The following is a 25074-nucleotide window of genomic DNA, read 5'->3' on the forward strand; positions in this document are numbered from 1 at the left end:
TGTGGCGTGATGGCTTTCCTCCAGTCCTGTTCCCGCTCAGACGGTGCCCCCTGATCCGGGTTCGGCGGTTTCCCCAAACCCAACTTAATTAAGATGTTCAAAACTGGTTAAAAAAACATTTTATTAACAGATTATTCAGCATTAAATACTTAGAGTTCCATAGGTCTGACATTTCCCATGATGCTTTGAGGTCCTCGGAGGCAGGTCAGCGGGACCCGAGAAGGCCCGCTTTAGCAGCCAGGGCCTCGTTCTGCTGGATGTGGTACTCCTGGAACCTCATGGAGATACGCTGAGTCATCTTCAGGTACTTCTGGAGACAGGACTCGGAGCAGCTGGACTGAAACGTCAACAGCGTTGTGACCACCACTTCCAGCATGCAATGCACAACCGAGGCTCATGGGTAATGTAGCATCACATAGCTCACCTCCTCTGGCTTCACCTCCCTGCCCGTGAAGTCTTTGACGCAATCCATGAAACAGTTCTCAGTCACCCTGTTGTAGGTCCCCAGGAACTCCTTAAACTGAGGAGGAGCTCAGACGATGCATTCAAATACTCTCAAATCACATCACGAGAAGCCCTTACCTGTTTGATCTGGTCGGACTCGGTCACCGGGACCGCCATGGTTCCGGTTCAGGGTCTAAGGAGCAGAACGCAGATCAGCTCACACACTATTTAATAAAGACTCTTTAATATCCTCTGACGTCACATCTTCCTCTCGGCTGGTCAACGCGTGTTAGTTATTAAAACCCGCCTCCTGGCTGGTCTCAGCTGCTCCGTGACGTCATGAGCGTACGGCTAACGTTAGCTAGCATTAGCTTCCTCTGCGGCTTCCGAGTGCAGTTGTTCAAAGTGTCTCTAAAGCATATAACTAGAAATTCCCGCGCTGTGTCTCACCTGAGGACGACGTACAAGTGTCTCACGTGAAGCGCCTTCCGCGGATGAAGGTCATGTGATGTGAGTCTCTTTCTTCTTCGTTGGTTTTATTGGCGGGCGGTAAACTGACGTTCATGGAGCTTCGCACCACCTCGTGTAGCGAAGTAGTAATACATAAATATATACTGTCATTTAAATGTTTTTAATTCATATTTTATTATTAGAATTCTGATGGCGTCAAAGGCACCATGAAACTGTAAGAACTCGTTTCATTGACGTGAGACGTCATGGTATTAAATGCACGTTGTTTTCTGTATTCGATTTAGAGGAGTGAGACGTTTATTTTTAAGTCGGAAGTGCTTTGCTCTGTTGTCAACAGCCGTTGTTTATGTTAATAAAGTATTAATATGAACCAGGTTGTTTCTGTTATTAAAGTATAAGAACACATACAGTACACATACAGGAGCTTCTTTGCAGACTGACGTCACTAACATGCGCCTGCCGTCGCCTCATAACTAGGTATTTCAAGCGGAGGTTCTCTAAACACCGCGGTTGTGGTTTACTAACTCCTCTTGAATTCCCCTTCGCATGTTTCCTTGACCCACGTCCACAGAGGACAAGTGGTTAGGAATCGACGTTAAGAGGTAACTATTTGACAGCAGCCTTTTTCAACCGGAAGCCTTCGGACCCGGATGTAGTCGGAGCGGGACGTTTGAACGCGCAGCTTCTCGTTCTCATAGAAACCAGTATGTGGTTCCGGTCCAGTCCGGACCGGTACTCCTGCTCCTCTGACACCAGGGAGGTTTTGATCCGGTCCACTCGGGTTCTTCCAGGACCCGGTCCAGGATCTGTCCAGACACCGCGTGACCCTCCCGGTCAGGAGCCGGATCAGGCTCCTCAGCCCGGTAAGAGCTCCGGTATGACGTCACAGTGTTGATTAAACTACCAGCCGTTTATAACGTCATCAAATAAACACGTGAAGGGATCAATATTAATAATCATAATGTTATGCTGTCTACTTTACCTGTATATTTTCATAATAATACTTTTGTACACAACTCATTTGTGTGTGTGTGTGTGTGTGTGTGTGTGTGTGTGTGTGTGTGTGTGTGTGTGTGTGTGTGTGTGTGTGTGTGTGTGTGCGCGCAGACAGACCACCCAAACAGAACAGAGAGCCCAGAAGAAGAGTGAGTTCTTCTTCTTCACTTGGTGACTTCCTGTTTGTTTGTTTGTTTACCTTCTTGAAGCAGCTGATCATATCAGACTAAACACTTTGTTTTTTCTTCATAATCAAAGATCGTATTTGTCCTCCAGCAGCTTCCAGAATCCAGATCAGACCGGACCCGGGACCAGGAACCTGGTGAGAGCCAGCAAGTCAATAATCTATCAATAATCAATAATCTGTGTGACGAGGACGTTTATATATAATGATCTTACCTTTAACCCCTTGACGCATCCCGTTGCCATGGTTACGATACCAGCTCTTAAAGGGACAGTAGTCCTGTAAATGATACATAAACAATAAGCATAAACCATAAATGTAAACAATTATACAGGGCAAAATGATATTTAAAATAAATAAATAAAAATAAAAACCCGGCATGTCTTTAATGATCTTTTACTGATTGACTGTTTATACATTTGTGTAGCCCAGGCGATGTCATCAGGTCACGTGCCCCTTGGTGACCCCTGTCTGTCTGCCTGTCTGTCTCTCTCTCTCTCTGCCTGTCTGTCTCTCTGCCTGTCTGTCTCTCTCTCTCTGCCTGTCTCTCTCTCTGCCTGACATGAGGTTGTCCCCTTTGACTCGTCTCTGAGACATAATCAATAACATGGACCCGTTTCCCGGTTGTGTTATTGATGACATCATGTCCCCAGGTCACGACCTGCTAACCTCCCGCTGTGACCCCGGAGGCCGAGGCCTCGTCCTCGCTGCTCTGAGACATCGGTGAGACGATATTGATTGTTGTCATGAGAACGTCAAAAGGAACTCAGTATTTAGACATTTAGGGTATTTTACTTTGAAAACCTTGTGACTTCCTGTCTGTCCTCAGGTCTCACAGCGCCCCCCACAGGAGGGAGGTCAAAGTACAGCTGTTGGACCCTGGACCCCTCAGCACCAGGGTTCAGGAGAGGGGGGTGGGGCAAACCTCCTGTTGCCTTGGAGACGCAGCTCCGCTCATCGAGGTGAGTGTTTGTGTGTGTATGTCTGTGTGTTTGTGTGTCTGTCTCTGTGTGTGTGTGTGCGTGTATGTGTGTGTGTAGGTAAACAAACTCACGTGTTGCTCTAACTCTGGGTGCTCATTGGCTGTCCTCTCCACTAATCAGAGGGAGCTGCTGACAGGCCACACCCCTGTCACCTCTGACCTCACAGCTCCTCATCCACAGCACTCTCATCTGGAGACGACAGGTGAGGCTTGTTGACTATGTTTATGTATTTAGTTATTTATGTATTGACTATATAGGAGTATTTAGACGTGTGTGTGTAACCATGTGTGAGTGTGTGTGTGTGCGTCCGTGCATGTGGTTTTGTTACATTTGTGTGTGTGTCAGGTGGCAGCACCATTGCAGATCATAGTTGTCATGGCAAATAAATGTATCGTATATATGTCATATATATATATTCATTATATATATATTTATATATATATAATTAATATATATTAGCACAGGGGCTCCACAAGGAACCGTTCTGGCTCCATTCCTCTTCACCATCTACACCTCGGACTTCAAGCACAATTCTGGCAATGTCTACCTGCAAAAGTTCTCTGATGACTCTGCAATCGTTGGCCTCATTTCTGCCGACGATGACAGGGAATACAGAGAACTGCATACCTGCAAACTTGTCACCTTTCGGTGAAATTCACCGTTTTGAACTCAAAATAGGTCATCCACGTGAATCGTGGAGATCCGAAGAGTTTTTGTTTGGGGGGGGGGGGGTCACCTGGCCCGCTGCCATTGAGATTGCAGTGAGACGCGGAGAAAAGTGTGAAGTGGTGCTCTTCGCAATAAAACATCTTTGATGGACGTGTCGCGTCTCGGCCAATCAGCGTTCAGATGTCCACAGCGTTTGGGAAGTTAGGTTAGCTTGAATGTTAGTCCGCTACATCTGCTGCTGTCACGCTGCACGGTGTAGCGATGCTAACAAAGTACCCGTACGTTAAACACGATGTGATTTAGCATATTTTTTGTGTCGATACTTCATTAAGAGAGCGATCAGAGCGCACGCGCTGCTCCGTGTCGAGCTGTCTGCGCACACTGCGCTGCGCAGCGCTCACAGCGAGAGAAGTGGCGCAGCTTGAGAGACTTCGGCTTAAAAAATAAAAAGATGCCAGAAGTGAAATGTTTCAGTCTGTAAAGTTGTGTAACTCTACAGCTGTATTAATACTAATATTACTGACATTTGTTAAGTGTTGAAAAAGTTGGTAAAAAGTGAACCATACAGATGTTTTATTTATTACTATTATAGATAAATATACCAGTCTCGTATTTATGGTACCATATTGTTTTTATGGTATTGTATTGAATTCTGGTATCATGATATTTATGGCAGGTATGTAATATGTATAGAAGTTATAATATGAGTATCGTGACAAACAGGTAGAGACAGAACAGATTCAGGGAAAAGTCCTTGAGGACTGTTCAGGCCAAAAAAAAGGAAGTTGGTTCATGAATGACTTTAACCATATTATATATAATGACAATGTATATTTGTTATTACTATCATAGGGCTGAGTCAGAGCGGAGGAACTTTTGTTCTTAAACTGTTTCTTATCATTATTTAGATTTGTGGTCAGAACAATAAAATGACCGTAGTTGTGGTTCTAAAAGCTTTGAGGCTTCAAACAATGTGGATGTGGTGTGGTGACAAAAAAAAAAAAAATGTCACCTGCACCCCCCCCCCCCCCCCGTTGTCACCTTTTTCACCCCTCATGAGTTTGCAGGTATGGAACTGAAATAGGACTTTTTGGAATGGTGCCAGCGGAACCGCCTCCACATCAACTCTAGTAAGACCAAGGAGCTGGTGGTGGACTTCCGCCGTGGTAAACGCACTCCTCCGGTACCAGTGAGCATCCAGGGACTGGACATTGAGATTGTAAAATCTTATAAGTAACTTGGTGTACCACCTGAACAACAAACTGGACTGGGCTGACCACGCACTCTATAAAAAGGGACAGAGCAGACTCTTCCTGCTGAGGAGACTGAGGTCCTTTGGAGTGCAGGGAGAACTCCTGAAGACCTTCTTTGACTCTGTGGTGGCATCCGCCATCTTTTATGGAGTGGTCTTCTGGAGCAGCAGCAGCATGGCAGCGGCTGACAGGAAGAGGCTGAACAAGCTGCTAAAGAAGGCCAGCAGCGTGCTGGGGTGTCCTCTGGATACTGTGTAGGTGGTGGGGTACGGGAGGATGATGACAAAGCTCTCGTCCCTGATGAACCACGCCTCCCACCCCATGCAGGACACTGGCAGCTCTGCACAGCTCCTTCAGCCACCGGCTGATTCCTCCCCGGTGTCTGAGGAGAGGAACCACAAGTCCTTCCTTCCTGCTGCTGTCAGGCTGCACAACACACTGCAGTAGATCGCTGGAGATCGTGGCAAACTCTGCACTTTACTTTACTCAGCACTTTACTTTATTTCCCCCCTGTATATTTAGTATTACGTTTTTAGTATTTAGTTTTGTGTTTTATATTTATTTTCATTGATGCTCTGATGTGTACCGCTGCTGTGAATTTTGAAATTTCCCCACTGCGGGACGAATAAAGGAATGTCATATCATATATATATATATTTATTTATACTATATATTTATATAAATGACCTTTGACCTCTGACTTAATTTGCCCATCAGCTGGCATCCTTAGCAACCAGCAGCCAATCGGAACTGCCTCTATCGCCTCGGAGACCGGCCCAGTTGCTATGGCAACACCCTGTGACCAATGGCCAGAGCATACCAGGTGAGGGGGTTACCACTGCATCACTATGGGATGTTCTCTTCTGTCCCCTAGCAACACATTAATAACAACAATAATAATAATAACTACTAGAATCTAAAACAGACCAGAAAAATAACAGATATATATATATATTAATATAAACATGTATAAATACTAGACGGAGAGCAGCGAGGTCACGTGACTTTCTTTTGTTCTGAGTAATGTCCTCCAGCCGTCACGTGGGGGTGGGGTGTGGCGTCACGACACTCGCGTCTCAGAGGAGGGGGCGGTGACGTCACTGACTCTAGCAGGTGCCATTCCTATGAGGAGGGGGGGTCGGGGTGAGTAGCTTTGCCCCCCCCCCCCTCCTCCTCTGCAGCAGGAGGAACAATAAGAGGAGGTGGGTGCGCGCGCGGCTCCCGGAGGAGCAGCAGGAGACACGATGTCCTCACGCAGGCAGTCCTGCTACCTGTGCGACCTGCCCCGCATGCCCTGGGCCCTAGTCCGGGACTTCACGGAGCCGGTCTGCCGGGGCTGCGTCAACTACGAGGGCGCGGACCGGATCGAGGTAGTCATGGAGACGGCGCGCCACCTGAAGCGTGCTCACCAGGAGGCCGCGGGACCGGCTCAGACCCCCACCCCGGGGAAGAGCCCGCACCAGGGGGATGGACCGGGGAGGTTGGACCGGTACTCGGACAGCCGGGCTCGGTTCGACTACAGCGGGACCAGCAGGACGCCGAACGGGTTCAAGCCGGACGACGGGCCGCCCGAGCTGAACCGGCACAGCCCAAACCTACGGGCCCGGAGCCACGATGTGCCGGGCTCGGCCCCGGGACCCACCACCGTGCCGCCGAGCCTGCTGCCCCAGACGCTGCTGGGAGGGTCCGGCCCGCCTGAACCCGGGGGGAAGCGGCCCGCCTCGGGGTCCAGCTCGGACCAGGAGCTGAAGAAGAAGCAGCGGAACGAGGAGTCTCTGTCCGAGCTGAGCGACAGCCTCCGGAACCGGCAGGAGGACTGGACCGGCAGGCCCGGGCCTGTACGGGACACGCTGCTGGCCCTGTCCGGCTGCACCCCGTTCGACGTCCGCTTCAAAAAGGATCACGCGCTGCGTGGTCGGGTCTTCGCCTTCGACGCGGTGTCCAAACCGGGTCCGGAGCCCGAGCTGCGGGTCTTTATCGAGTACCCGAGCGGCTCTGGGCTCGTGTTCTCCAGCGCCGCGCGGGCCGCCCAGCAGATGTACCGGGACTACATGAACGACGTGGGCCGGGCTCTGTGCTCCGGGTTCAAGTACCTGGAGTACGAGAGGAGGCCCGGCTCCGAGGACTGGCGCCCGCTGGGGGACCTGCTCACGGAGCCGTTGCGCCTCTTCAAGGAGGCTCTGGGGCCGGACCTGCTCCCGGAGCCGCGCACCGACGGCAGCTGCCCGCCGCTGCCCGGCCGGCCTCTGGCGGCCGGCAGCGGGAGGACGAGGAGGGCGTCCCCGGAGCCGGACTCCCCGGAGGATCAGCAGAGGCCCCAGTGGACTGGTAGCCAGACCGAAGCCCTGAAGCTCTCCGTGGCCGCGGCCGCGGGCTCGTTCTCGGTTCGCGCCTCCCCCCTGGAGCCCGCCCCCCCCTCGCAGAACGGACAGTCCCCGATGGCCGCGCACTCCCCCGGCAAGGACAGGGACTCGGTCCAGTCCACCACGGCGTCCTCCAGACGCCCCGGCAGCAGCCCGGTGTCCCCGGGCCCTGGCGCAGGCCAGAGGCGCCTCTCGGGCTGCGGCGCAGACCCGGTCCAGGACAGGGACCCGGTCCAGGACGGGCCCGGCTCCCCCGCGGCCGGCAGCGGGCTTCTGTCCTGCACCATCTGCCACGAGCGGCTGGAGGACACGCACTTCGTGCAGTGCCCCTCGGCCCCGGGCCACAAGTTCTGCTTCCCGTGTTCTCGCGAGAGCATCAAGTCTCAGGGCGCCTCCGGGGAGGTGTTCTGCCCTAGCGGGGCGCGATGCCCCCTGCTGGGCTCCAGCTCCCCCTGGGCCTTCATGCAGGGGGAGATAGCCACCATCCTGGCGGGGGACGTGAAGGTAAAGAAGGAGAGGGACCCGTGAGGAGGAGGAGGAGGAGGAGGAGGAGGAGGAGGAGGAGGAGGAGGAGTCTGTAAGTGGATCAATATCTGATCATCAGTCAACGGTGAAACATTTTAATATTCATATTTCATAAATCTGACTCCTGTGTCATCTGAGGTACATCAACACTTTACCTTCTGTCTCAGTAAATTTTCTGCACAATGTATTTAATAGCAGCGCCGATATTTCCAACGGTCCTTAAACTAAACGGCTTACTGCTGAATACAGGGATGTGTTCCTGTGTTGAAGTGTGTGTATGTATATACAGGACTCTCAGAAAATTAGAATATTGTGATAAAGTTCTTTATTTTCTGTAATGCAATTAAAAAAACAAAAATGTCATGCATTCTGGATTCATTACAAATCAACTGAAATATTGCAAGCCTTTTATTCTTTTAATATTGCTGATTATGGCTTACAGCTTAAGAAAACTCTAAAATCCTATCTCATAAAATTTTAATAATTCCTCAGACCAAGTAAAAAAAAAGATTTATAACAGCTGAGTGTTTGTCAAGGCTCAGGAAACCCTTGCAGGTGTTTCGAGTTAATTAGACAATTCAAGTGATTTGTTTAATACCCTACTAGTATACTTTTTCATGATATTCTAATATTTAGAGATAGGATATTTGAGTTTTCTTAAGCTGTAAGCCATAATCAGCAATAAATCAGAATAAAAGGCTTGCAATATTTCAGTTGATTTGTAATGAATCCAGAATGCATGACATTTTTGTTTTTTTAATTGCATTACAGAAAATAAAGAACTTTATCACAATATTCTAATTTTCTGAGACAGTCCTGTATATATATGTGTATATATATATATATTCAGGGACGTGCGGCCAGGGGAGTAAAGAAAGTAAAAAATAATAATGATAATATCAAATATATATTAATATTTGTCCACTGATCTTTATGTATGACTAATTTCGAACATTTTATAGTCAAAATCGCTGAATTTGCCTATTTCTTGTTCAAATACAAGATTAATCGAGAGTTGAGGCAGCGACGAGTCGAGCCTCACCTCTGATTGCGCAATCCATCACAAGCTGGGTTGATGCAATTGGCCCGTGCGGGTTGCCGTATCTCTGCATGTCGCCAATATAATGTTTGCAGATATGTTTATTTGCCCTGATAATCCATAGTCTGGCTAAGGTCTTTAACCATTACAGTTTAATGTTTGTAAGTGACATATTTAGTTTTCGCTAATGGGAAATAAAACCGCAGTGAAAAGGCGCAGGGTGAGGCAGATAATACTCTGCCTCACTGAAGGGGGCGCTAGTGAGCCAACGGGTACTTGTTGCTGCTTCTTCGACGCAGAGGCGCCACTAACTAGGGCTGCAACTAACGATTATTTTGATAATCGATTAATCGGTTGATTATTTAATCGATTAATCGGATAAAAAAACTTACATTTTCAACCCTTTATTCAAAACAGGGTCCGTACGGTCATGGAAAACCTGGAAAAGTCATGGAATTTTTAAATGGCTATTAGCAGGCCTAGAAAAGTAATTGAAAAAAATAAAATCCCAAAATATTTGGAAAAGTAATGCAAATTTGTTTTATTCAAATGTTAATTTACACGGTATATATACGTAATGCTTTGGAATTCTCATTGTTATTTTAAACACTACATCTTCTCACTTTGTCACGTACAGACAGAGTTCACTGGTCACCATGGTGATGAACCGTCACAAACAGACTGACAGCTTTCCTCTCCTGAGCAGTGGTCCCCATGTGGCCTCCTGAACAATATCAGAGACGCATTACGATTTATTATTTTTTTCACCTGGCCCGCTGCCGTTGAGATTGCAGTGAGACGCGGAAAAAATGTGAAGTGTTACTCTTCGCAATAAAACATCTTTGATGGGACGTGTCGCGTCTCGGCCAATCAGCGTTCAGATGTCCACAGCGTTTGGGAAGTTAGGTTAGCTTGAATGTTAGTCCGCTACATCTGCTGCTGTCACGCTGCACGGTGTAGCGATACTAACGGTACCCGTACGTTAAAAACGATGTGATTTAGCATATTTTTAGTATCGATACTTCATTAAAAGAGCGATCAGAGCGCACGCGCTGCTTCGCTCCGTTAAATGATGTCTGCACGCGCAGCGCTCACAGCGAGTGGCGTCGTGGCTTATCTCCGTTGCCTTTCTCCGTGGAAAAATATTTTCCGCTATCCGCCACGGAATAAATAACCACGTTTTCTACGTTATACTCTTGTGGAAATGCCACACACGTCGTGACATGTAGCGCCCTGGTGTCTGGGTTCATAACGTCACCCTAGGCGCATTTAGCTTCGTGAATGATTTCCGCATCCAGCGTCACGTGAGCAGCAGCAGCCAATTAGATTCATCAACAGAGGAGCAGCTCAGCGCTGATTGGCTCTCACAACGCAGCGTTCCGTCTCTCCTCTTCCTCTGCTGCGCTCTTGTTTCTCCTGCGCCGCTCTGCGCTCAACTCAACTTTTTTTATACTCCGTGACTTATTGAGTGCCGTAATAATTGCGCGACACAACGAATCGATAATGAAATTCGTTGCCAACTATTTTAATAATCGATTTTTATCGATTTTATCGATTCGTTGTTGCAGCCCTAGGCGCCAGGCGAGTCAAGTCCGTTTGTTTTTGTATTTCGCTACGTCAGACTGCCAACATGGAAGAGGATTATATATCTAAGCTTAAAAATGTCTCAAAACTGGACTTTCAGTCAAAACTGGATGTGATTAACACAGGTAGACCAATGCTAAAGGAGCTAAAAGGTTTGCCTCAAACTTGTTCTTACCTTTACGTATCTGTAATATGTACCGTGTGTGTTGTGTGAAGAATTCTGATGAGACATGAAATAACCAGTAGCCAATTGAATAAGCTTTTGGGTTTATATATTTGTAAATCTGACACCAAAGGAGTCGGTGCCTCACCAACCATGAACCTCACCGCACGTCACTGATATGTACAGGACTGTCTCAGAAAATTAGAATATTGTGATAAAGTTCTTTATTTTCTGTAATGCAATTAAAAAAACAAAAATGTCATGCATTCTGGATTCATTACAAATCAACTGAAATATTGCAAGCCTTTTATTATTTTAATATTGCTGATTATGGTTTACAGCTTAAGAAAACTCTAAAATCCTATCTCATAAAATTTTAATATTTCCTCAGACCAAGTTAAAAAAAAGATTTATAACAGCTGAGTGTTTGTCAAGGCTCAGGAAATCCTTGCAGGTGTTTCGAGTTAATTAGACAATTCAAGTGATTTGTTTAATACCCTACTAGTATACTTTTTCATGATATTCTAATATTTAGAGATAGGATATTTGAGTTTTCTTAAGCTGTAAGCCATAATCAGCAATAAATCAGAATAAAAGGCTTGCAATATTTCAGTTGATTTGTAATGAATCCAGAATGCATGACATTTTTGTTTTTTGAATTGCATTACAGAAAATAAAGAACTTCATCACAATATTCTAATTTTCTGAGACAGTCCTGTATATACATGTGTGTATATATACATATATATATGTATAAACACATGTGTATATATTTGTGTGTTTATATGTATGTATATATATATATAAATGTGTATTTATATGGTAAGAATTCAGTTTATTTGTATAGCCCATTCTCACAAATTAAAGATATATACAGTGCATCTGGAAAGTATTCACAGCGCTTCATTTTTTCCACCTTGTTATGTTACAGTCTTATTCCAAAATGGATTAAATTCATTATTTTCCTCAACATTCTACACACAAAAACCCATAATGACAAAGTGAAAACTGTTTTTTGCAAATGTTTGCACATTTATTAAAAATAAAGAACGAAAACATAACATGTTCATAAGTATTCACAGCCTTTGCTCAATACTTTGTTGAAGCACCTTTGGCAGCAATTACAGCCTCAAGTCTTCTTGGGTATGATTCCACAAGCGTGGCACACCTATTTCTGGGCAGTTTCTCCCATTCTTCTTTGCAGAACCTCTCAAGTTCCATCCGGTTGGATGGGGAGCGTCGGTGCACAGCCATTTTCAGATCTCTCCAGAGATGTTCAATCGGGTTCAAGTCAGGGCTCTGGCTGGGCCACTCCAGGACATTCACAGAGTCGTCCCGAAGCCACTCCTTTGTTATCTTGGCTGTGTGCTTCGGGTCGTTGTCCTGTTGGAAGATGAACCGTCGCCCCAGTCTGAGGTCCAGAGCGCTTTGGAGCATGTTTTCATCCAGGATGTCTCTGTACATTGCTGCATTCATCTTTCCCTCAATCCTGACTCGTCTCCCAGTTCCTCCCGCTGAAAAACATCCCCACAGCATGATGCTGCCACCACCATGCTTCACTGTAGGATGGTATTGGCCAGGTGATGAGCAGTGCCTGGTTTCCTCCAGACATGACACTTGGCATTCAGGCCAAAGAGTTCAATCTTTGTTTTATCAGACCAGAGAATTTAGTTTCTCATGGTCCGAGAGTCCTTCAGGTGCTTTTTTGCAAACTCTAGGCGGGCTGTCATGTGCTTTTTACTGAGGAGTGGCTTCCGTCTGGCCACTCTACCAAACAGGCCTGATTTGTGGAGTGCTGCAGAGATGGTTGTCCTTCTGGAAGGTTCTCCTCTCGTCATAGAACAACGCTGGAGCTCTGTCAGAGTGACCATCGGGTTCCTGGTCACCTCCCTGACTAAGGCCCTTCTCCCCCGATCGCTCAGTCTGGCTGGGCGGCCAACTGTAGGAAGAGTCCTGGTGGTTCCAAACTTCTTCCATTTCTGGATGATGGAGGCCACTGTGCTCATTGGGACTTTCAATGCTGCAGAAATCTTTCTGTACCCTTCGCCAGATCTGTGCCTCGATACAATTCTGTCTCGGAGGTCTATAGATAATTCCTTGAACTTCATGGCTTGGTTTATGCTCTGATATGCACTGTCAACTGTGATACCTTATATAGACAGGTGTGTGCCTTTCTCAATCATGTCCAATCAACTGAATTTAGCACAGGTGGACTCCAATCAAACATCTCAAGGATGATCAGTGGAAACAGGATGCACCTGAGCTAAATGTTGAGTGTCATGGCAAAGGCTGTGAATACTTATGTACATGTTATGTTTTCGTTCTTTATTTTTAACAGATTTGCAAAAATGTGCAAAAAACTGTTTTCACTTTGTCATTATGGGTTGTTGTGTGTAGAATGTTGAGGAAAATAATGAATTTAATCCATTTTGGAATAAGGCTGTAACATAACAAAATGTGGAAAAAGTGAAGCGCTGTGAATACTTTCCGGATGCACTGTACATACTATACTAATAATAACTTAATTTAATAGATGAACCATAATATCTTTTTTAAACGAGTGATGTTTTAAATTCTTTTTAAATCAATAATTATTTAGAAAGAAGAAGAAATTATTCAGTGAGAAAACAATCAGCACATTAATAGTTACTTAACTTAATTAACGTTTTCATAAGAAATGGTCATCAATCACATAATAATAATAATAATAATAATCATCATGATGATAATAAGTCCGTTTCCATAAGGAATGGAACCAGTAGAGTGTAAACATGTGCTGGTTGATGTGAAGCTGTATTTTGGGGTAAGTGATGACATCATCATGAGCCGGGTCCTCCACTGACAGACTGAAGCTCTCCATGTTCTTGGCGTGTTCTTGGCTTGATGATGGTGTTGAACACCCGGCTCTTCATCATCGTTTATTAATCACCGGTTTGTAAAACTAGTTTATTTTTTATACAAGTTTGTAACTATTTATTTGATTTTTTTTTTTAAGAATCTTTTTAACTTTTTAATTTTGTATTTGTTTGTCAATGTGATGTTTGTGACGGAACAACATGAATAAGTTAAAGTGTTTGATTGTAAAATGTTCTGCTATAACTCGTCTTGTGAAGTTCTTTATACCTCAGCCCGTTAATAAACTCCTGCTATCAACCTCTCTGGCTTCTGTCTCCACCAGGATGCATTCTGGGTAACTATTTACGTCACAGATCTTTTGCTCGTCCTGTTTCACAGATCTGAGATCAGTCTTCTGTTTTAACTTCTGTTGACACAAACTCCCCCTCGTTTATCGGTAGTCCTTCTGACTCACGACATCTTAGGTAACTTTAATGTCTATAGAGTTACGTTGAAGTCTGTAGAGTTATGTTAAAGTCTGAAGAGTTACATAAAAGTCTGTAGAGTTATGTTAAAGTCTGTAGAGTTACGTTAAAGTCTGAAGAGTTTAACTGTGTGTGTGTGTGTGTGTGTGTGTGTGTGTGTGTGTGTGTGTGTGTGTGTGTGTGTGTGTGTGTGTGTGTGTGTGTGTGTGTGTGTGTGTGTGTGTGTGTGTGTGTGTGTGTGTGTGTGTGTGTGTGTGTGTGTGTGTGGTTCCGAAGGAGACTGTCAGCTTCATCCACTGCAATTAATCAGTTATTGACTTTGTCAGTTTCTGATTTTATTATGATGTTATCTGTATTATATATATGTGTGTAGTGGCAATTTGTCCTTAAAAATTAAATAGAACTTTAAATCAAATTGCCACTGACGCACCATGGGTTTCGGAGTTGACGCAGCCAAAAAGAAAGTAATGTCCATTTCGCTATGTTATGATTCTGATAGTTGTCAGTCAGAGTTTGAGTTTGAGGTTGCACACGTCCTGCTTGATTTTCATACACGGTTTTTGTGGCTGGCCTTACAACTTGTGGTTGAGTTATGGGATCAGAAAACACATGACGTTGTGCATCCACGTTAACTGGAACAAAGGTGTTGGCACGGGGACTTAATTGAATGGCTTTTTGAGAAGTGTTCCTTTCAAAATAAGAGTTCATGCAATCCGAACATTTTGAACCACGCTGTGATGAATTCATTTCCAAGACATGAAGTTGGTCCTCGATCAAATGTTTCCTTCTGAGAGCAGCAACAGCCGCACAGTACTGCGGTCAATCACAGAAGACAAAAGACCAAAAGAAATGTTGGAGCTGGATCTGGATACAGACCAACTTCCAATGGAGCAAGCACTCGGAATACAGTGGAGCATTGAAACGGACTCTTACAAGTTCAGGACTTCATTACGAGAGCAGCCACAGACCAGAAGAGGAATTTTGTCAGTGGTCAGCTCACTTTATGACCCTTTAGGATTTCTATCCCCATTGAGTATGCCAGCCAAGCTGTTGCTGCAGGAGCTTTGTAAGAGAAACTTGGGATGGGATGACGCTATTCCCCACTCCTTCTCTGAGCAATGGTCTAAATGGCTAGAGGACCTCCAAAGGATGTCTGAGTTCAGAGTGGACCGCTGTATTAAACCCAGAGACTTTGGAGACCCTGTTGCAGCCCAACTTCACCACTTTTCTGATGCCAGTCAAGTTGGATATGGAACTGTGTCCTATGTGAGATTGGAAAAAGACTGTAAAGTACATGTTGCATTTCTCTTGGGAAAGGCCAGAGTGGCTCCACTAAAGCAGACTACAATTCCTCGACTGGAACTCACAGCCGCAGTTCTTGCTGTGCGAGTTGATAACATGCTTCGGATGAAGTTGCAACTTAAGCTTGAGAAGTCAGTTTTTTGGACTGACAGTACAACCATTCTGAAATATATAGCTCAAGTGAAACTAGGCGATTCCACACTTTTGTGGCAAACAGGACCGCTTTTATCAGAGAAGCAGCTGATGTGGATCAGTGGAGATACGTGGGTTCTAAGGAGAATCCAGCCGATGAAACATCAAGAGAATTACGAGCTGAAGATTTCCTGAAAAGCAGGAGATGGATAAAAGTTGAAGGAGGCGTGGCCTAAACTGGAGGTGGATCTTGCAGCGATGTCAGCAGATGACCCAGAGGTCAAAAGGGACCTAATGGTGAATGCTATCAGGAAGGATTTGGAAAATGCCACCAACCACCTGATCTCGTGCTTTTCATCTTGGATGGGCCTAAAATGATCAGTGGCTTGGTTTCTGAAGATCAAGGAAACTCTCTTGTTATTGGGACAGAAGAGAAAGGAGTTTTGTGCTTCTGCAGGCCCCAAAAAGGACCATGTGAAGATTCAAGACCATGAAGTGGAAAGAAGAGTTAAGCTTTAAAGTCACACTCAAAGGACAAAGCCTAACTCCTAAAGATCTTGCAAAGGCAGAGAGGTCAATCATTCAATATGTACAAAAACACAAGTTCACAGTTGAAACTACCGACGATGCAAGAGAGACAAAAATGGGCACGGCCAAGAAGAAACCTCACTACTGGAGATATAGTTCTTGTTGCGGTTGCCACAGCTCCAAGAGGATCTTGGATGATGGGAAAAGTGTTGAATGCAAAACCAGATGCAAAGGGACTGGTGGGCTCTGTGCGGCTTCAAACAAGAACCAGCATTCTGGAGAGACCAGTGATGAAGCTCTGTCTGCTATTGGAAGCAGCAACTTCGCATACTAATGCTTTCTCTACCTCCATCTTCTCTACTGTGGTGTATTTTTAATTACAGCTCTTAACTGTACAGCCATAATATAGATCTGGGCTCAGAGGCCCACAAGGTTTTCATGATAGAGAATACCATTGTTTAGAGTTGGACCAGATGTTTTACATTAGGAGACCCTTGTGGAATGACGTGATTCTGCTCCAAGGCTGGAGCAGAACGCCCATTCCTGCTTCCTTAAAAGAGGTAACACAAATTCATTTGTGTGGATTTTCTGGATTTCCTGGATTTCCTGGACCTTCTGAAATCACCTGGGCTGTCAGCAGTATACGCTCGTAATTAGACCTGTTTTCTTTCTGTAATAAAACTGCATTATATCAGCAACAAGACAGTGTCCGCGGAGATCTTTTCATCAACAACATTCTTCAACATCACGGCCGACAGAAGATTATACAGCACTACCTCTATTTTCTCTCTATTCTTCTTCTTTTGTAGGTTCATCAAGAAGATGTATTTAAGTTTAAATGTATGACACATAGAATATTCATAATTTCCTAGTTTGCCATTTGAATGTAGGTTGTAGGAATAGCTCCGTTTAAGAATATACATTATAGTGGCCATTTGTCCTTAGAAATCAAATAAAACTATAAATCGAATTGCCACTGACGCACCGTGGGTTTTGGAGTAGACGCAGCCAAAAAGAAAGTAATGTCCATTTCGGTATGTTGATACAAAACAAACAAAAAGAACAAACAAAACTCTTTGCTGATGCTGGTAAAAAACCATAGGCCGCCCTGGTGCATGCTGGTCCTGTGCCTACCCACCTCTACATATAACCACAGGTGCCCAGCATTACCCAATCTGTGAATCCTAAAACTAAATATATTTAAAACAACAATCACAATGAACTAAACTAAAACTATCATAAGAAAAAAGCTCTTCTAACAAATCAAAATATAACCTAAATAAGCAATGAATAATCAATATGGCTTTACAATCAAATTAAATACAAATGTCAAAATAAATAGCTCCAACAATATGTATAATGTACTACAGTATATCATACATATAGATATACAGTATATAGATATATCTATATGTATATTTATAAAGACAAACTAACTATGTCGTCTCCTCCTCGGACAATCGCAGTCAGGGACCGGCGAGGAGAGCCAATGAGACGCTGAGGGAGACCAAGCACCTGCTGACGGTGAGTTAGTGGAGACACCTGAACACAGTAGAACAAAGAACACAGTAGAGCACAATACAACATAGTTAAATACAGTTAATTATATAGAGCCCAATATCACAACAATAGATGGCATGTGACCAGATGAACAATAGAGGTCATGTGACCAGATGAACAATAACAGTAGAACCTAGTCGAGGAGTTTCCTGTTGAAAGTCTGAATCACTTTCTGTTGTCCAACAGCCAGAAGACTCTCTGAAGACCACCACATCTGAACCAGACCCCCACCAGTCCCAACAATCCCAGTCCCAGATCCCTCAATCTAGGTCCCAGTCCCAACAGACGGATTCCCAAGAAAACCACTCCCAGTCACATCCAAGTCCTTTCCTATCCATCCGATCCCAACCAGGTCAGACCCAGTTCCAGGTCTCGCAGCAGTCCCAGTCCGTACTGGTCCAAAGGGGGCCTGTGCTTTCCTCCACGTTGGAGGAGGCGGGTCTGGTTCTTCGTCAAGTTCGGAGACAGAAGAAGGTTTTGGAGGAGAACCTGGAGGCTCTGCTGAGAGCCCAAACCGGAGAGGCTCTGCACTGCCAGCTGGACGCACTGTCTGCTAACAGGTAGCTACTGCTAGCTTAATGTCTGCTAACAGGTAGCTACTGCTAGCTCACTGTCTGCTAACAGGCACATGTCTTCTGACAGCTAGCTAGTTGTCCATTATGTATGCTAACTGGTAGCTAATGTTAATTAAATGCTAACAGTTTCCATTGGAGGTGGAGAACAAATCTGAAATATGTAACATAGAAATGAGAGTCCTCTGTCCTCTGCAGAGACTGGACGGAGGAGGTCCGGATCAAGAAGACGGTGGACGCCTGGATCAACACTTTGACCAAAGACATTCAGGTGAGGACGAACATGGACGACGCAAACGGCTTCTTAATGTTCCTGTTCATGACGACGAGTCCACGTGGGGAGCTCTGGAGGGATCAGTGTCACAACCACAGGACGACCTTCAAGGTGTCTTCTTCTTCTTCTTCTTCTTCTCTTCCTCCCCAGGCTGAGATGTCCTCAGAGGAGGCTTCGATGACATCACAGCAGAGACCGGTTGGGAGCTCCGCCCCCACAGGTCGGGGGAGGCCAGTGAGCACGCTCAGAGGAACAGGAAGTGAGCCGGCGGTCGGGAGAGGAAGCAGAGGACCGGTCAGTATGATCCATCGATCTGATTGGTTAGCTGGTGTTGTATCTTCTCGTCGACAGGAGGTGGTTGAAGAAATTGATGATGAAGAAGAATCTCGAGTGACACAGCACTTAATAAGAATACTCAGTTTATTCTTAAAGGTACAGGTCAGGAACAGGCGCCTGCAGGAAGCCTGGAAACTTTCAGGAGCCGAATTGAGAAAGTCTGCCATTAATGTCTCCAGCTGTCCGTTATATACACAACAGGCAGGAGGCACTCATTGATCCCGGCCCTCGCGGGTCCAATCAACAGACAGGAAGAATCGCCTCACAGGTTCTTGTTTACACACGGGGACGTGGACATCCTAAGTCCAGGCCGTTCACCCCAGACGTTCATGTGACCCCCTTAATTCTGACTGATTACATCTGACTGACGTATTTTAGATGATCTGACATTATTCAGTAGACGAAATTACACTACACTAGCTGACGTACAGCTGAGGACTCACGTCTGTGATGTCACTGTTTTCAGCTGCAGGGGGCGGAGCCTGACTCTGAGTCGTACTTGGCTCGTCTGTACGGCAGAGCTCCGTACGAGGGTCTGAGACGGAAACTGAAGAAGAGTCCGTACCTGCGCTTCAGCTCACCGGCCGCCCCGCCCAGCAGGAAGCCCCGCCCCCGGCTGGTGGAGACCGTCACAGGTGGGCCTGCGGTTGTCAATAAAGTTTCATTGAATGCAACAGCCACTTTTAAGGGCCGACTGGTTCAGTGGTGAGCGGGTCGTCCTTCACTCAGAGGGTCGTGGTTCGATCCCCGGCTCCACTAGTCTATGTTGATGTGTCCTTGAGCAAGGCACTAAATTCCAAATGTCCCTGTAGCTGTTCTACCGGGTGTAAACATTACTCCTGATGGACAGGTGAACCTTAGCTCCTCCCACCAGTATGTGAACGTTACTCCTGACGGACAGGTGAATCGTAGCTCCTCCCACCAGTATGTGAACGTTACTCCTGATGGACAGGTGAACCTGTATTATGAATATTCTATGTTTCATACATTTAAACTTAAATCTCCCAGGTGTGAAGGTGGAGTCCCGTAAGACTCAGACGTCACCTGGACGACCTCAGCGTGATGACATCATCTGCTCCTCCCACTTGACCTCTGGTGACCCCGCTGACCTTACGGTGACCCCTGAAGCCAGACGCACGGTTGCTATAGCGATCCCACTGGGTCAGTAAACAAAGAAGCTCCTGGTTTGTGTTTAATTTGTAAAACAATAATCAATAAACGCGTCCTCCCAGGCTGCCGCAGGGCGGACTCGTCTGCCCGGGGCCCCCTGGACCAGGAATTGACATCACGGCCCATAGCTCCTCCCTCATGTAACCTGGTGGAGCTACAGTCACAGGTAGTCCACATCTCTGTAGTCCACATCACTCTACTCCACATCTCTCTACTCCACATCTCTGGATCTCCCACAAAGGTCAAAGGTCACTGACGAGAGTTTTGTGTTGACAGAAGGTGAAGCAGCTGGATGTCCCTCCTCCTGCTCCTCCTCCTTCTCCTCCTCCTGCTCCTCCTCCTGCTCCTCCTCCTGCTCCTCCTCCTCACCCTGTTGACATCATTGAGAGTAATGAAGAGGACGAGGACGTCTTCCCTGGAACTGAATTCCTACATGTTGCTGATGTCGTTCAGGTAACCTTCATCCTCCTCTCCTCCTCTCCTACTCTCCTTCCACTTTCTCCTTCTGCTCCTCCTCCTGCTCCTCCTCCTCTTCCTCCTACTCCTGCTCCTCCTCTCCTATACTAGAGTTATTTGGGTCCATCATGTGGTTTCAGTGACTCTATGAATACATGTTCATAAATAAGTGTTCAGTGATCTGAGTGAAACATGTAGTTCCCTGTTTGATGTTTGTTTGTTGTTTGTGTGTTTGTTGTTGTTTGTGTGTGTGGTTGTTGTTGTTGTTGTGGGGTGTTCAGTCCACCTCACTGATTTCAGATGATGATGATGAACACATGAAGAAGAGTATCAGAACTAATCAAAGTCTTCAGCAGGAGGAGCTGAGCTGTGAGGAAGAGGAGGAGGTGCAGCTGGACGGGGGTCCGGCTCCTCCTCTGGTCCTGTATCAGGGTCCAGTCTTCCCTCCACAGACCAGATCTGCCCCCCAGGACCAGGACCAGGCCTCCCTCCTGGACCTCAAGCTGCAGGGAGACGTCCTTGAGAACCGGGTGGTGGAATGGTGAGGAACCGGTCTGAGCTGGTCTGAACCGGTCTGAGCTGGTCTGAACCGGTGTAAGCAGGTCTGTTCTGGTCTGAGCTGGTCTGAACTGGTCTGAACTGGTCTGAGCTGGTCTGAACTGGTCTTCATGTGTCCAGGGTGGAGCAGCAGCTGATGTCCCGGATGATCTCAGAGATGTCTCGCCCCCCTCCCTCCGACCCCGCCCACAACGACTACACTGACCAATCGAAGTCCGAGGAGCAGAGCATGGGTGAGCCAATGAGAGCAGAGCATCGGTGAGCCGACAGGCCGACGGACCAATGAGAGCAGAGCCTTGGTCTGACATTGTTTTATTCAGCACAGCTTCTTCCTCTGGATGAAGCAGCTGGTGTTGTTGTTGGTTCTGACTATGTTGTTGTTGTTGTTGGTGGTTCTGACTGTTGTTGTTTAATGTTGTTGTTGTTCAGTGGGGGCAGCAGGAGGTCTGCAGCACTTTGTGGACTCCAACATGTCCGTGGACTCGGCTCTGGTCCTGCAACTGGTTACTGAGGTTCTCACAGAGCACGTTGCCCTGCTGCTGGGCCAGAGGGACTCACTGGAACCAGGTCCAGGATACACTGAGGTGAGGAGGAGCCTTCAGTCTTCAGTCTTCGTGTTGTGGTCTCAAACTAAATCCTGCTGTGATTCTGTTCCAGGACCAACTGGTTTCGCTGGTTCCTCCAGCGACGCCTCAGCTCAGCAGAGAGGCCACGCCCCTGCCCACGCCCCCTGCCTCGGAACCAACCAGCCTGCTGAACGACGTGTCTCTTCGGCCAATCACAGATCCAGGTCAGACACAGCGTTGTTGGAGATGAGCCGATCCAGCAGTTCCCAATGACAATGCATGCTGGGTAGATTTGAGTCCGACTTGACCCGACTCTGACGTCACGGGGTCAACAACAATCTCAAGAGGCACCGCAGTCGCTCTCCATTGACTGTGTGGCCCAGTGCATGATGGGAAACGCCTGCTGTCTCCACATCAGAGAGCTGATTGGCTCCTTGTCTGTGTGATGCTTCACGCTCGGTTGTTGACTCGTAGTCTCACGTTTAAAAGACTGAAACAGTCACATGACCACGTCTCCTTGACCTGTACTTGTTCCCCAGTACCTGTACTTGTGTACTTTGAAGACGATGATGATGGGTCAATGATGCGTTGTTTCTCTTTCTGTGTGACTATGACCTCAGAGCCTGTAGCCACGCCCACCTCCAGCCCAGAGCACGCCCCCTCTACAGGAGGTCCTCCTGCTGTCCATCAAGCCCCTCCCCCTCTGACCTGGGGAGATGTTGAACTGTCATTGGAAGAGGAGAGACCAGAGGAAGAGTTGGATACGCGCTCACAGCTGCTGTATGTACACAGAGTCCAGGTGCATTGTGGGAGATGTAGGACATCTCAACATCAGTCTTTCTCTTCTCCTGCAGCATGATGTCAGTGGCAGAGGAGGAGCCTCTTTTCTCCTCCCCTCTCCCTGCCCCCTCGACCCCCCCTGCCCCCTCCCCGTCTCCTCCTGCTCCTGGTCCTGGTCCTAGTCCTGGTCCTGGTCCTGGTCCTGGTCCTGGTCCCAGACCAGTGTCCCCCTCCAGCTCCTCCGAGGCCACCAGCAGCAGCAGCGTTGTGACTGAAGCACTGAAGCACATCTCAGAGGGAGAGCTGCTCAGTGCTGACCAGCTGGCGGCCATGACAGGTACCTTCCTCACCTTCATCACCTTCTTCACCTTCTTCACCTTCTTTACCTTTATCCCCTTCATTCTCTCTGTTCTTGATTTTTCAACTAAACCAGGACTTACCAAACAATACAATCAAATTTCTCTCTCTCTCTCTCTCTCTCTCTCTCTCTCTCTCTCTCTCTCTCTCTCTCTCCCTCTCTCTCTCTCTTGCTCACTCTCTCTCCCTCTCTCTCTTTCAGAGGAAGGTGTCTTCAGTTTCTCCAGTTCTCTCCATGAGCTCCAGGAAATGGTGAGAATGACTTAATAATACAGTTATAATAATATTATTACTACAGTTATATAATTATATTACTACAGTTAAGATAATATTATTACTACAGTTATAATAATATTATTACTACAGTTATAATATTATTACTACAGTTATAATAATATTACTACAGTTATAATAATAATACAGTTATAATAATATTACAGTTATAATAATAATACAGTTAGAATATTATTACTACAGTTATAATAATAATACAGTTATAATCATATTATTACTACAGTTATAATAATACTCCAGTTATAATATAATATTACTACAGTTATAATATTATTACTAGAGTTATCATAATATTACTACAGTTATAATATTATTACTACAGTTATAATAATATTACTACAGTTATAATAATAATATTACAGTTATAATAATATTACTACAGTTATCTTAATATTATTACTACAGTTATAATAATATTACTACAGTTATAATATTATTACTACAGTTATAATAATATTACTACAGTTATAATAATAATAATACAACAGTTATAATATCACTACAGTTATAATAATAATACAGTTATAATAATAATAGTTATAATAATAGTATTACTACAGTTATAATAATAATACAGTTATAATAATATTATTACTACAGTTATAATAATAATAATACAGTTATAATAACATTATTACTACAGTTATAATAATGCTACAGTTATAATAATATTACTACAGTTATAATATTATTACTACAGTTAGAATAATATTATTACTACAGTTAGAATAATATATATATATATAATAAATATAGTAATAATATTTAAGTTATAGTATTATTACTCCAGAGTGTATTCCTTGTCGTCCTCCAGGACTGTGACCCCCTCAGTGAAGGACAGGTCAAAGGTCATGACCTCCTCAGGACCAATGAGGACACACTGCTCGAGGTACACGCACACACACACACTGACACACACACTGATACACACACACACACCCACAACCTCTGACCCCAACATGTTCTCAGGGCTCCTGGAAGAGGGATCAGGACCAGGAACAGGATCAGGACCAGAATCAGGACCAGGACCAGGACCAGGAGGAGGGTCGTGTGGGGGAGCTGAGGTCACCTGGACAGACGAGCCCGGCTGCAGGTGATTCTTCAGCCACAGCTGAGGGATGAACACCACGTCTGTGATTATTAGATATTGATTTACATCTTTCTTCAGAAGCAGAAGTCAGTTTGGAAAAGATTGATCAGAACCTGGAGACCCCCCTGGAGACCCTGCACAGGTGAGACACACACACACGTAGTATTATTATATAGTATTATATGGTATTATATATTATTATGTAGTATTCTGTAGTATCCTGCTTGTTGTCTTGTATTTATACATTAGAATACTTTCAGTGGCTCTGTCTACATGTGTGTGTGTGTGTGTGTACATTTGTGTAATATTATACAGATCCACAAAAGTATTTCAAATATATAACTGTGTGTGTGTGTGTCTGTGTGTGTGTGTGTGTGTGTGTGTGTGATTAGAATAAGCCCGGTAACCGTGACAACTGGCTAAAGGAGGGATTTGTTGTTCGTGTTGTCATGGAGACGGGGAGCATGAGGAGTGATGAGATTTAAAGAAATAAATCATTTATATTCCTGAGGTTTTTATCATGTGATATTGAGATCATTGTTATTATTATAATCTTTATTGTTGTTATTGTTGTATTATCATTCTTATCATTATTGTTTTTTATTATTATTGTTATTGTTGTTTTTATATGAAATTATGAGTAAAATCAATAATGAATCAAATTAATTTGTTTCTTAATGTCATTCATAATCAATTCTTTACAGCTGTGAGTCATGAGGGAGGAGCTCCACCAGGAGGAGGAGGAGGAGGAGGAGGAGGAGGAGGAGGAGGAGGAAGTTGACAGCTCTGGTGTTTTCTAGATCTTCATGTTTTATAACATTTGTCCTTGTCTCTCTTCCTGTGACTTTTGACCTCGTTCATCTGGTCAGTGACTGAATAAACTTTTATTTTGAAAGGATTCGTCACGTCCTTTATTCTGGAAATATTTAGTTTGAGGAATATTTTAATCTTCAGTTTAATAAAAGTTTAAAACACACAGACACAATAACAACAATACAGATCGGTCACATGATGTCATTATGTTCTAGTTATTTGTATTATTTAATTTCAAAGATATTAAAACTTGAACAGATGAGAAACATAAAACGTCCTGACTCACTGAAGC

The 25074-nt window shown here is 45.3% G+C and overlaps 2 protein-coding genes across 7 annotated transcripts; one reads left to right on the plus strand and one right to left on the minus strand.

The window, feature by feature from the left end:
* Nucleotides 1-102: 102 nt before the first annotated feature.
* On the minus strand, nt 103-2210 carry timm9 (translocase of inner mitochondrial membrane 9 homolog). 2 transcript variants are annotated; one of them, XM_056427006.1, is made up of 4 exons: nt 2111-2210; nt 583-637; nt 425-520; nt 103-337 (listed from the first exon to the last, which is right to left on the minus strand). In XM_056427006.1, the coding sequence occupies exons 2-4, from the start codon at nt 619-621 to the stop codon at nt 206-208; spliced, it is 267 nt and encodes an 88-aa protein (XP_056282981.1). In that variant the 5' UTR covers nt 622-637; nt 2111-2210; the 3' UTR covers nt 103-205. The 2 variants fall into 2 exon arrangements, with proteins under 2 accessions (XP_056282981.1, XP_056282980.1); XM_056427005.1 differs by lacking the exon at nt 2111-2210 and adding an exon at nt 895-985.
* On the plus strand, nt 644-24829 carry kiaa0586 (KIAA0586 ortholog). 5 transcript variants are annotated; one of them, XM_056426986.1, is made up of 28 exons: nt 644-954; nt 1487-1517; nt 1614-1778; nt 2023-2060; nt 2188-2233; nt 2749-2818; nt 2925-3057; nt 3199-3280; nt 5718-5823; nt 17423-17480; nt 17703-18076; nt 18287-18359; nt 18513-18656; nt 19165-19333; nt 19707-19859; nt 19931-20034; nt 20145-20321; nt 20678-20865; nt 21003-21115; nt 21312-21466; nt 21540-21672; nt 22069-22228; nt 22303-22565; nt 22788-22837; nt 23694-23768; nt 23849-23972; nt 24048-24111; nt 24674-24826. In XM_056426986.1, exons 3-28 carry the CDS (start codon nt 1622-1624, stop codon nt 24684-24686), a joined length of 3222 nt encoding a protein of 1073 aa, XP_056282961.1. In that variant the 5' UTR covers nt 644-954; nt 1487-1517; nt 1614-1621; the 3' UTR covers nt 24687-24826. The 5 variants fall into 5 exon arrangements, with proteins under 5 accessions (XP_056282961.1, XP_056282965.1, XP_056282962.1 ...); XM_056426990.1 differs by lacking the exon at nt 644-954 and having other exon boundaries at nt 1071-1778; nt 24054-24111; nt 24674-24829; XM_056426987.1 differs by lacking the exon at nt 644-954 and having other exon boundaries at nt 1071-1778; nt 20681-20865; nt 24674-24827.
* The last annotated feature ends 245 nt before the right edge of the window (nt 24830-25074 follow it).

The sequence above is a fragment of the Pseudoliparis swirei genome, chromosome 11 (genome assembly GCF_029220125.1).
Source record: "Pseudoliparis swirei isolate HS2019 ecotype Mariana Trench chromosome 11, NWPU_hadal_v1, whole genome shotgun sequence".
Lineage (NCBI taxonomy): Eukaryota > Metazoa > Chordata > Actinopteri > Perciformes > Liparidae > Pseudoliparis > Pseudoliparis swirei.